At 40.9% G+C, this 13,068-nt stretch overlaps 1 protein-coding gene across 4 annotated transcripts in view; it reads right to left on the bottom strand.

Moving 5' to 3' along the window:
• Window positions 1-13,068, bottom strand: part of fab1 (fab1 kinase) — a 1,098,541-nt gene that overhangs the window by 26,791 nt on the left and 1,058,682 nt on the right. For all 4 annotated transcript variants that reach the window (XM_071675364.1, XM_071675510.1, XM_071675419.1 and 1 more), the window contains 2 exons: window positions 3,462-3,619; window positions 2,550-2,751 (listed from right to left, as the gene is read on the bottom strand). In XM_071675364.1, coding sequence (XP_071531465.1) covers window positions 2,550-2,751; window positions 3,462-3,619 — 360 coding nt within the window. The remainder of the gene's footprint in view (window positions 1-2,549; window positions 2,752-3,461; window positions 3,620-13,068) is intronic.

The raw sequence follows: 13,068 nt of genomic DNA, 5'->3' as shown, positions 1-13,068 counted from the left end.
CACAAATCATTCCCTCAACTGCCACATTACTCACCTTTGCATTCAGATCACCCATCACTATAACCCGGTCTCATGCCTCAAAACTGCTAACACACTCACTCAGCTGTTCCCAAAACACTTGCCTCTCATGATCTTTCTTCTCATGCCCAGGTGCATATGCACCAATAATCACCCATCTCTCTCCATCAACTTTCAGCTTTACCCATATCAATCTAGAGTTTACTTCCTTACACTCTATCACATACTCCCACCACTCTGTTTCAGGAGTAGTGCTACTCCTCTTGTCCTCTCACTAACTGCTGACTTTACTCCCAAGACATTCCCAAACCACTCTTCCCCTTTACCCTTCAGCTTCGTTTCACTCACAGCCAAAACATCCAGGGTCCTTTCCTCAAACATACTACCTATCTCTCCTTTTTTCTCATCTTGGTTACATCCACACACATTTAGCCATCCCAATCTGAGCGTTCGAGCAGGATGAGCACTCCCCGCATGACTTTCTAAAAGGAGAAACAAAAGGAGTCATGCGGGGATTGCTCATCCTCCTCAAAGGCTTAGACTGGAGAGTCTAAATGTGTGTGGATGTAACAAAGATGAGATAAAAAGGAGAGATAGGTAATATGTTTGAGGAAAGGGTAAAGGGGAAGAGTGGTTTGGCAATGTCTTTGGAGTAAAGACAGGGGTTGGTGAGAGGATGAGAGCAAAGGAAGGAGTAGCACTACTCATGAAACAAGAGTTGTGGGAGTATGTGATAGAGTGTAAGAAAGTAAACTCTAGATTGATATGGGTAAAACTGAAAGTGGATGGAGAAAGATGGGTGATTATTGGTGCCTATGCACCTGGTCATGAGAAGAAAGATCATGAGAGGCAATTGTTTTGGGAGCAGCTGAGTGAGTGCATTAGCAGCTTTGAGGCAGAAGACCGGGTTATAGTCATGGGTGATTACATGTTTATTGATAGGCACGTGAAAGGGAGACTTTTGGATGTTAATGTGCTTAGAGGGGCAACTGGAGGGATGTCTGATCATTATCTTGTGGAGGCGAAGGTAAAGATGCGTAGAGGTTTTCAGAAAAGAGGAGAGAATGTTGGATGAAGAGCGTGGTGAGAGTAAGTGAGCTTGGAAAGGAGACTTGTGTGAGGAAGTACCTGGAGATATTGAGTTCAGAATGGAAAAAAGTGAGAGTAAATGACATAAGAGGAGTAGGGTAGGAATGGGATGTATTTAAGAAAGCAGTGATGGCTTGTGCAAAAGATGCTTGTGGCATGAGAAAGGTGGGAGGTGGGTAGATTAGAAAGGGTAATGAGTGATGGGATGAAGAAGTAAGATTGTTAGTGAAAGAGAAGATAGAGGCATTTGGATGATTTTCACAGAGAAATAATGCAAATCACTGGGAGATGTCTAAAAGAAAAAGGCAGGAGGTCAAGAGAAAGGTCGAAGAGGTGAAAAAGAGGGCAAATGAGAGTTGGGGTGAGAGAGTGTCATTAAATTCTAAGGAGAATAAAAAGATGTTTAGGAAGGAGGTAAAAAAAATTAATCAAAGAACACATGGTATGTTACTACAAGCCAGCTGATGTGATGAGTGGATCAAAACTGGTACCCAAATTTTGGTCCTAAATCCTATCCACATACCTTAGTGTTCAGTATAACTACTTATCTATGATTACAAGCAAATTATTAGTAATAAGCTTACATAAACAATCAATTCACATGTAATGAATGGTATAGTGATTTGTATATGTCCTAAAGTCAGGCAACAGAACTCTGTAAATTCCTGAAATCCTTTATCAGCTACCACATATTCCAGAATTTGAGGTACATTCTTAGGTTCTCCATACATTTAAAAGCACAGAACTAAGTTTTCACTAACAAATTACTATATATTCATTCAAAAGAAACACAACAGCCAAAAATAATTCCATCACACATGACAGGTTAAAGGTTACTTGGGAAAAACTACTACTGCGATTTATGTCTTCAGATATCCCTCCACTTGCATCTCTTGATGCTCGACATCTATTGTAACATGCACAGATGAAAACATCAGAATAAAGAACTAAACACTCTTAGGATGAAGATAACAGCTAATATCAGGAGTTATAATCAATAATGAGTAATACTATGTATAGTTTTAAGAGAGGAGATGTCAATGAATGAATACAAAGGATTTCAAAAAGCAATAGACCATTAGGTACTTTCAAGGCTGTTTGTGACAGTGGAAGACAACAGAAATTCACAGAATAATATGGTATAAGTTAGAAGGTAAACAGGTAATTCAAAGACAATAACCTGCAAATTGTCATTTTGACTATGGAGGCAAAAATAATGAAAGTCGTGGACTTGAAGTGAAGTATGCATCAAATCTACTCTGAAATGTATCTATGGCATTGCTTTCAACCTCTTTCCCTGGCAAATTGTTCCATATGTTAACAATCCTTCTCACTGAAGAGTGCATAAATAATGACAGTTTCATGACACACCTAATTTCAAAAGAATGAACAAATGACAAACCAGTGCAAGAACTAAAACCTCATAAGACTTTGTCACACACCTATTATTCCAATAATGAGTTCATTTGCAGTGCTGTCAATACCAACAAGAAGGGAGTAATCCATGATAAGCTGCTGGGACAGAAACACTGTGTCTGCAGCAATGGCACGACTTAAAACAGTCTTGCTGTGAGGTCTTACATACAATGGGGAAGAACATGCCATCCTAAGCAGATTTTCATCCAGCAGCACCAGTTCTGACTCCTGTAAAATATGAATGTGAAAGACTTCTTGACTTCTCAGAGTACATAAAACACAATGAAAGTGCCATAACTTCCTAACATAATTTTTTAGTGTAGTAAATGCCAAATACTGCAGATACCCAATAATAAACAACTGTCAGAAGGGAGGCTTTATCATGATACAGAATAACCTCTAAAATTCAGGCTGCCAGGGACCTGGGCCTTTCTGAATTCTGGAATTTTCCAAATTTAGGAATGACCATGTAAAAATGAAGGGTACAGTGTGAATTTTCTGAGTTTTGGAATTAGGCCCTAATGCCCAAGATTATCTGAATTTCAGAGGTTTCTGAACTATAAAAATCTATATTCCATGGGACACAAAGATCTGGTAATCAAATTTCATGGACAGCAGAAAACCCTCTCCCCTGAGGTGTATTTCCCAAACACTACTGACATTTTACTGGCTACTCTTAGAAAAGAATTACAAATTAAATAAGCACCAACAATAAGTAATTACATGGAAGCCAAGATTGCTTTACTTACAACAGTGTGAGTACACAGACATGATTTAAACTCAAAAACTATAAAACTCAGAGTATCCACCAACAATGCATGCATTTATTTATAACTGTGCAGGACATGTCTTTATGGGGACACATTAAACTTTAGCAGATGAGTCTGTTTTATTACCAAATATCTTATCTTATACTTAAATACATGACTAAATCTCACCTCTTTCCCAGATGTGTTTACAAGTCTATTTCTGATTGATCCTTTCAGGTCAAACTTGTGAGTAATATTTCGCTGATAAAACAAATTCTCCATGACCAAAACATCCATACGCTGGGCTTTGTTGGTAGTTGTGTTTTTGTAACCAATTCGATACACACCTATTCAAGATTATAATCATTGCATTAAAAGGTAACCAATACATTTTTATTCATATGAAAACACTTACTTTGGCACTTAATTTCAGTTGACAGACAAGGCACATTAAATCATAATGCTTAATCTTTCACAAACAATACATACAAATCACTAGACCATGTACAATAGGTATTTCAAACATACTGTGGGATGTTTTGGATAATGATGTGTTACAGTGAAATGGAATGATGATTTTTATCAACAACTGTGGTCAGGTGAAATATTCAGGATGTAAGCTCACCCCAAAACAGTGTTTAATTGCAAAATGCTACAACTAACCACAGTAGCAGTGTCACCAAGCAAGGTCTTATCAGAATATGAAGCATCAACTTCTTTGATGTTAAATGTATGTCAGCAGTGATCGTAGGCGGCCTTAAGCAATTTTCTTAATACAGAATTGTGTTCCAAATGCAACTAATATGAAAAGATATGAAAAATTTTTGGATAATACTCCCATTTCTACAGATTCATGACAATGAAATTCTTTATAACATCAAAAGATATGAATATTATTTAGATAATACTCGCATTTCAAAAATATCTTTATATGGGGAACTCCTGTAACTTTTTCTTTGCACAAAAATGTAGAATTAAAAAACTGAAAAACTTTTCGCCTTAAGGTGGTGTCACACAAGTTGGAGGTATATTCTTCAGGAATACGTGGGTTAAGACCTTTCAACCCTCAATATTTCCAGTAAGGAAGTGCTAAACTTCACTCAACCTTCAATAACCACTAATCATGACTCCAATGGTTTGCCCTGGGGTTGCCCTTGGCCAATGAGAAACCACAACATGGATAATATCAACTTATTTTCCCTCTTAGGCTCAGTCCTCGGTTCTTAACGCTATCTTGCTAATGCAGGAAAAGAAAGAAAAAAAAGAATATATATATATATATATATATATATAATATATATATATATATATATATATATATATATATATATATATATATATTTTTTATTTTTATTATACTTTGTCGCTGTCTCCCGCGTTTGCGAGGTAGCGCAAGGAAACAGACGAAAGAAATGGCCCAACCCACCCCCATACACATGTATATACATACGTCCACACACGCAATTATACATACCTACACAGCTTTCCATGGTTTACCCCAGACGCTTCACATGCCCTGCTTCAATCCACTGACAGCACGTCAACCCCGGTATACCACATCGCTCCAATTCACTCTATTCCTTGCCCTCCTTTCACCCTCCTGCATGTTCAGGCCCCGATCACACAAAATCTTTTTCACTCCATCTTTCCACCTCCAATTTGGTCTCCCTCTTCTCCTTGTTCCCTCCACCTCCGACACATATATCCTCTTGGTCAATCTTTCCTCACTCATCCTCTCCATGTGCCCAAACCACTTCAAAACACCCTCTTCTGCTCTCTCAACCACGCTCTTTTTATTTCCACACATCTCTCTTACCCTTACGTTACTTACTCGATCAAACCACCTCACACCACACATTGTCCTCAAACAACTCATTTCCAGCACATCCATCCTCCTGCGCACAACTCTATCCATAGCCCACGCCTCGCAACCATACAACATTGTTGGAACCACTATTCCTTCAAACATACCCATTTTTGCTTTCCGAGATAATGTTCTCGACTTCCACACATTCTTCAAGGCCCCCAGGATTTTCGCCCCCTCCCCCACCCTGTGATCCACTTCCGCTTCCATGGTTCCATCCGCTGCCAGTTCCACTCCCAGATATCTAAAACACTTCACTTCCTCCAGTTTTTCTCCATTCAAACTCACCTCCCAATTGAATTGACCCTCAACCCTACTGTACCTAATAACCTTGCTCTTATTCACATTTACTCTTAACTTTCTTCTTTCACACACTTTACCAAACTCAGTCACCAGCGTCTGCAGTTTCTCACATGAATCAGCCACCAGCGCTGTATCATCAGCGAACAACAACTGACTCACTTCCCAAGCTCTCTCATCCCCAACAGACTTCATACTTGCCCCTCTTTCCAAAACTCTTGCATTCACCTCCCTAACAACCCCATCCATAAACAAATTAAACAACGCGTTTGCGAGGTAGCACAAGGAAACAGATGAAAGAAATGGCCCAACCCACCCCCATACACAATGTATATACATACACATCCACACACGCAAATATACATACCTATACATCTCAATGTACACATACATATACACACACAGACACATACATATATACCCATGCACACAATTCACACTGTCTGCCTTTATTCATTCCCATCGCCACCTCGCCACACATGGAATACCATCCCCCTCCCCCCTCATGTGTGCGAGGTAGCACTAGGAAAAGACAACAAAGGCCCCTCTAGTTCACACTCAGTCTCTAGCTGTCATGCAATAATGCCCGAAACCACAGCTCCCTTTCCACATCCAGGCCCCACACAACTTTCCATGGTTTACCCCAGATGCTTCACATGCCCTGATTTAATCCACTGACAGCACGTCAACCCCGGTATACCACATTGATCCAATTCACTCTATTCCTTGCCCGCCTTTCACCCTCCTGCATGTTCAGGCCCCGATCACACAAAATCTTTTTCACTCAATCTTTCCACCTCCAATTTGGTCTCCCACTTCTCCTCGTTCCCTCCACCTCTGACACATATATCCTCTTGGTCAATCTTTCCTCACTCATTCTCTCCATGTGCACAAACCATTTCAAAACACCCTCTTCTGCTCTCTCAACCACACTCTTTTCATTTCCACACATCTCTCTTACCCTTACATTACTTACTCGATCAAACCACCTCACACCACACATTGTCCTCAAACATCTCATTTCCAGCACATCCACCCTCCTGCGCACAACTCTATCCATAGCCCACGCCTCGCAACCATACAACATTGTTGGAACCACTATTCCTTCAAACATACCCATTTTTGCTTTCCCAGATAATGTTCTCGACTTCCAAACATTCTTCAAGGCTCCCAGGATTTTCGCCCCCTCCCCCACCCTATGATTCACTTCCGCTTCCATGGTTCCATCCGCTGCCAGATCCACTCCCAGATATCTAAAACACTTTACTTCTTCCAGTTTTTCTCCATTCAACAGATCCACTCCCAGATATCTAAAACACTTTACTTCCTCCAGTTTTTCTCCATTCAAACTTACCTCCCAATTGACTTGACCCTCAACCCTACTGTACCTAATAACCTTGCTCTTATTCACATTTACTCTTAACTTTCTTCTTTCACACACTTTACCAAACTCAGTCACCAGCTTCTGCAGTTTCTCACATGAATCAGCCACCAGTGCTGTATCATCAGCGAACAACAGCTGACTCACTTCCCAAGCTCTCTCATTCACAACAGACTTCATACTTGCCCCTCTTTCCAAAACTCTTGCATTCAACTCCCTAACAGCCCCATCCATAAACAAATTAAACAACCATGGGGACATCACACATCCCTGCCGCAAACCTACATTCACTGAGAACCAATCACTTTCCTCTCTACTTACACGTACACATGCCTTACATCCTCGATAAAAACTTTTCACTGCTTCTAACAACTTGCCTCCCACACCATATATTCTTAATACCTTCCACAGAGCATCTCTATCAACTCTATCATATGCCTTCTCCAGATCCATAAATGCTACATACAAATCCATTTGCTTTTCTAAGTATTTCTCACATACATTCTTCAAAGCAAACACCTGATCCACACATCCTCTACCACTTCTGAAACCACACTGCTCTTCCCCAATCTGATGCTCTGAACATGCCTTCACCCTCTCAATCAATACCCTCCCATATACTTTACCAGGAATACTCAACAAACTTATTCCTCAGTAATTTGAGCACTCAATCTTATCCCCTTTGCCTTTGTACAATGGCACTATGAACGCATTCCGCCAATCCTCAGGCACCTCACCATGAGTCATACATACATTAAATAACCTTACCAACCAGTCAACAATATAATATATATATATATATATATATATATATATATATATATATATATATATATATATATATATATTTATTTATTTTGCTTTGTCGCTCTCCCGCGTTAGCGAGGTAACACAAGGAAACAGATGAAACAATGGCCAAACCCACCCACATACACATGTATATACATACACGTCCACACACGCAAATATACATACCTATACATCTCAACGTATACATATATATATATATATACACTCAGACATATACATATATAAACATGTACATAATTCATACTGTCTGCCTTTATTCATTCCCATCGCCACCCCGCCACACATGAAATAACAACCTCCTCCCCCCTCATGTGCGCTTGGTAGCACAACAAAGGCCCCATTCATTCACACTCAGTCTCTAGATGTCATGTAATAATGCACCGAAACCACAGCTCCCTTTCCACATCCAGACCCCACAGAACTTTCCATGGTCTAACCCATACACTTCACATGCCCTGGTTCAATCCATTGACAGCACGTCGACCCCGGTATACCACATCGTTCCAATTCACTCTACTCCTTGCACACCTTTCACCCTCCTGCATGTTCAGGCCCCAATCACTCAAAATCTTTTTCACTCCATCTTTCCACCTCCAATTTGGTCTCCCACTTCTTATTCCCTCCACCTCTGACACATATATCCTCTTGGTCAATCTTTCCTCACTCATTCTCTCCATGTGACCAAACCATTTCAAAACACCCTCTTCTGCTCTCTCAACCACACTCTTTTTATTACCACACATCTCTCTTACCCTATTATTACTTACTCGATCAAACCACCACACACCACATATTGTCCTCAAACATCTCATTTCCAGCACATCCACCCTCCTGCGCACAACTCTATCCATAGCCCACATCTCGCAACCATATAACATTGTTGGAACCACTATTCCTTCAAACACCCATTTTTGCTTTCCAAGATAATGTTCTCGACTTCCACACATTCTTCAACGCTCCCAGAAATTTCGCCCCCTCCCCCACTCTATGATTCACTTCCGCTTCCATGGTTCCATCCGCTGCCAAATCCACTCCCAGATATCTAAAACACTTCACTTCCTCCAGTTTTTCTCCATTCAAACTTACCTCCCAATTGACTTGTCCCTTAACCCTACTGTACCTAATAACCTTGCTCTTATTCACATTTACACTCAGCTTTCTTCTTTCATACATTTACCAAAGTCACTCACCAGCTTCTGCAGTCTATCACCCGAATCAGCCACCAGCGCTGTATCATCAGCGAACAACAACTGACTCACTTCCCAAGCTCTCTCATCCACAACAGACTACATACTTGCCCCTCTTTCCAAAACTCTTGCATTCACCTCCCTAACAGCCCCATCCATAAACAAATTAAACAACCATGGAGACATCACACACCCCTGCCGCAAACATACATTCACTGAGAACCAATCACTTTCCTCTCTTCCTACATGTACACATGCCTTACATCCTTGATAAAAATTTTTCACTGCTTCTAACAACTTGCCTCCCACACCATATATTCTTAATACCTTCCACAGAGCATCTCTATCAACTTTATCATATGCCTTCTCCAGTTCCATAAATGCTACATACAAATCCATTTGCTTTTCTTAGTATTTAGTTTTTCTTAGTATTTAGTATTTAGTTTTTAGTATTTAGTTTTTCTTAGTATTTAGTTTTTCTTAGTATTTCTCACATACATTCTTCAAAGCAAACACCTGATCCACACATCCTCTACCACTTCCAAAACCACACTGCTATTCCCCAATCTGATGCTCTGTACATGCCTTCACCCTCTCAATCAATACCCTCCCATATAATTTCCCAGGAATACTCAATAAACTTATACCTCTGTAATTTGAGCACTCACTTTTATCCCCTTTGCCTTTGTACAATGGCACTATGCAAGCATTCCTCCAATCCTCAGGCACCTCACCATGAGTCATAAATACATTAAATATCCTTACCAACCAGTCGACAATAAAGTCACCCCCTTTTTTAATAAATTCCACTGCAGTACCATCCAAACCCGCTGCCTTCCCAGCTTTCATCTTCTGCAAAGCTTTTACTACCTCTTCTCTGTTTACCAAATCATTTTCCCTAACCCTCTCACTTTGCACAACACCACAACCAAAACACCCTATATCTGCCACTCTATCATCAAACACATTCGACAAACCTTCAAAATACTCACTCCATCTCCTTCTCACATCACCACTACTTGTTATCACCTCCCCATTAGCCCCCTTCACTGAAGTTCCCACTTGCTCCCTTGTCTTATGCACTTTATTTACCTCCTTCCAAAACATCTTTTTATTCTCCCTAAGATTTAATGATACTCTCTCACCCAAACTCTCATTTGCCCTCTTTTTCACCTCTTGCGCCTTTCTCTTGACCTCCTGCCTCTTTCTTTTATACATCTCCCACTCATTTGCATTATTTCCCTGCAAAAATTGTCCAAATGCCTCTCTCTTCTCTTTCACTAATACTCTTACTTGTTCATCCCACCACTCACTACCCTTTCTATCTGCCCACCTCCCACGCTTCTCATGCCACAACCATCTCTTGCGCAAGCCATCACTGCTTCCCTAAATACATCCCATTCCTCCCCCACTCCCCTTACCTCCTTAGTTCTCACCTTTTTCCATTCTGTACTCAGTCTCTCCTGGTACTTCCTCACACAAGTCTCCTTCCCAAGCTCATTTACTCTCACCACTCTTTTCACCCCAACATTCTCTCTTCTTTTCTGAAAACCTCTACAAATCTTCACCTTTGCCTCCACAAGATGATGATCAGACATCCCTCCAGTTGCACCTCTCAGCACATTAACATCCAAAAGTCTCTCTTTCGCGCGCCTATCAATTAACATGTAATCCAATAACACTCTCTGGCCATCTCTCCTACTTACATACATATACTTATGTATTTATCTCTCTTTTTAAACCAGGTACTCCCAATCACCAGTCCTTTTTCAGCACATAAATCTACAAGCTCTTCACCATTTCCATTTACAACACTGAACACCCCATGTATACCAATTATTCACTCAACTACCACATTACTCACCTTTGCATTCAAATCACCCATCACTATAACCCAGTCTCGAGCATCAAAACTACTAACACACTCACTCAGCTGCTCCCAAAACACTTGCCTCTCATGATCTTTCTTCTCATGCCCAGGTGCATATGCACCAATAATCACCCATCTCTCTCCATCCACTTTCAGTTTTACCCATATCAATCTAGAGTTTACTTTCTTACACTCTATCACGTACTCCCACCACTCCTGTTTCAGGAGTAGGGCTACTCCTTCCCTTGCTCTTGTCCTCTCACTAACCCCTGACTTTACTCCCAAGACATTCCCAAACCACTCTTCCCCTTTACCCTTGAGCTTCATTTCACTCAGACCCAAAACATCCAGGTTCCTTTCCTCAAACATACTACCTATCTCTGCTTTTTCTCATCTTGGTTACATCCACACACATTTAGACACCCCAATCTGAGCCTTCGAGGAGGATGAGCACTCCCCGCGTGACTCCTTCTTCTGTTTCCTCTTTTAGAAAGTTAAAATACAAGGAGGGGAGGGTTACAGCCACCCACTCCCGTCTCCTTTATATTTTTTATTTTCATTATACTTTGTTGCTGTCTCCTGCATTAGCAAAGGAGTGCAAGGAAACAGACAAAAGAATGGCCCAACCCACCCACATGCACATGAAAATATATTCATGCCCACACACACACATATGCATACCTATACATTTCAACGTATACATACATATACATACACAGAAATACATATGCATATATACACATGTACATAGTCATACTTGCTGCCTTCATTCATTCCCATTGCCACCCTGCCACACATGAAACAGCATCTCCCCCTCCCCCAACGATGTAGCACTAGGAAAAGACAAAAAGCTACATTCATTCACGCTCAGTTACTCCCTGTCATGTGTAATGCACTGAAACCACAGCTCCCTTTCCACAACCAGACCCCACAAAACTTTCCATGTTTTACCCTAGACCCTTCATATGCCCTGGTTCAATCCACTGACAGCATGTCGACCCCAGTATACTACATCATTCCAATTTACTCTATTTTTGCACACCATTCACCCTCCTGTATGTTCAGGCCCCAATTGCTCAAAATCTTTTTCACTCCATCCTTCCACCTGCAAATTGGTCTTCAACTTCTCGTTCCCTCCACCTCTGACACCCATGTCCTCTTTATCAATCTTTCCTCACTCATTCTCTCCATGTGACCAAACCATTTCAAGACACCCTTTTCTGCTCTCTCAACCACACTCTTTTTATCATCACACATCTCTCTTACCCCTTCATTACTTACTCGATCAAACCACCTCACAACATATATTGTCCTCAAACATTTCATTTCCAACACATCCACCCTTCTCCTCAAAATCCTATCTATAGCCCACGCCTCATAACCATATAACATTGTTGGAACCACTATTCCTTCAAATATAACAATTTTGCTCTCCCAACACTTCAACACTCCCAGAACCTTCATCCCCTCCCCAATCCTGTGACTCACTTCCGCTTCTATGGTTACATCTGCTGCCAAATCCACTTCCAGATATCTAAAACGCTTCATCTCCTCCAGTTTTCCTCCATTCAACCTTATTCCAAATTGACTTGCCCCTCAACCCTACTGAACCTAATAACATTGCTCTTATTACATTTACTCTCAGCATTCTTCTTTCACACACTTTACCAAACTCAGTCACCAGCTTCTGCAGTTTCACACCCAAATTAGCCACCAGTGCTGTATCATCAGCAAACAATGACTGCTTCACTTCCCAAGCCCTCTCATCAACATCAGGCTGCATACTTGCCCTCTCTCCAAAACTCTTGCATTCACCTCCCTAACAACCTCATCCATAAACAAATTAAACAACCATCGAGACATCACACACCACTACCGCAAACCAACATTCACTGGAAACCAATCACTTTCTGCTCTTTCTACTTGTACACATGCCTTACATCCTCGATAAAAACTTTTCACTGCTTTTAGCAACTTACCTCCCACACCATATACGCTTAATACCTTCCACAGAGCATCTCTATCAACTCTATCATATGCCTTCTCCAGATCCATAAATGCTACATATAAATCCATTTGCTTTTCTAAATATTTCTCACATACATTCTTCAAAGCAAACACCTGATCCACACATCCTCTACCACTTCTGAAACCACACTGCTCTTCCCCAATCTTATGCTCTGTACATGCCTTCACCCTCGCAATCAATAGCCTGCTATAAACTTTCCTAGGAATACTCAACAAACTCATACCTCTGTAATTTGAGCACTCACCTTTATCCCCTTTGCCTTTGTACAATGGCACTATGCATGCATTCTGCCAATCCTCAGGCACTTCACCATGCATACACTGAATATTCTCACCAAGCAGTCAACAGTATGGTC

The sequence above is a fragment of the Panulirus ornatus genome, chromosome 1, assembly GCF_036320965.1.
Source record: "Panulirus ornatus isolate Po-2019 chromosome 1, ASM3632096v1, whole genome shotgun sequence".
In the NCBI taxonomy this organism is placed as follows: domain Eukaryota; kingdom Metazoa; phylum Arthropoda; class Malacostraca; order Decapoda; family Palinuridae; genus Panulirus; species Panulirus ornatus.
Note: the sequence above shows the minus strand (reverse complement) of the source record. Positions and strands in the feature narration are given on the sequence as shown.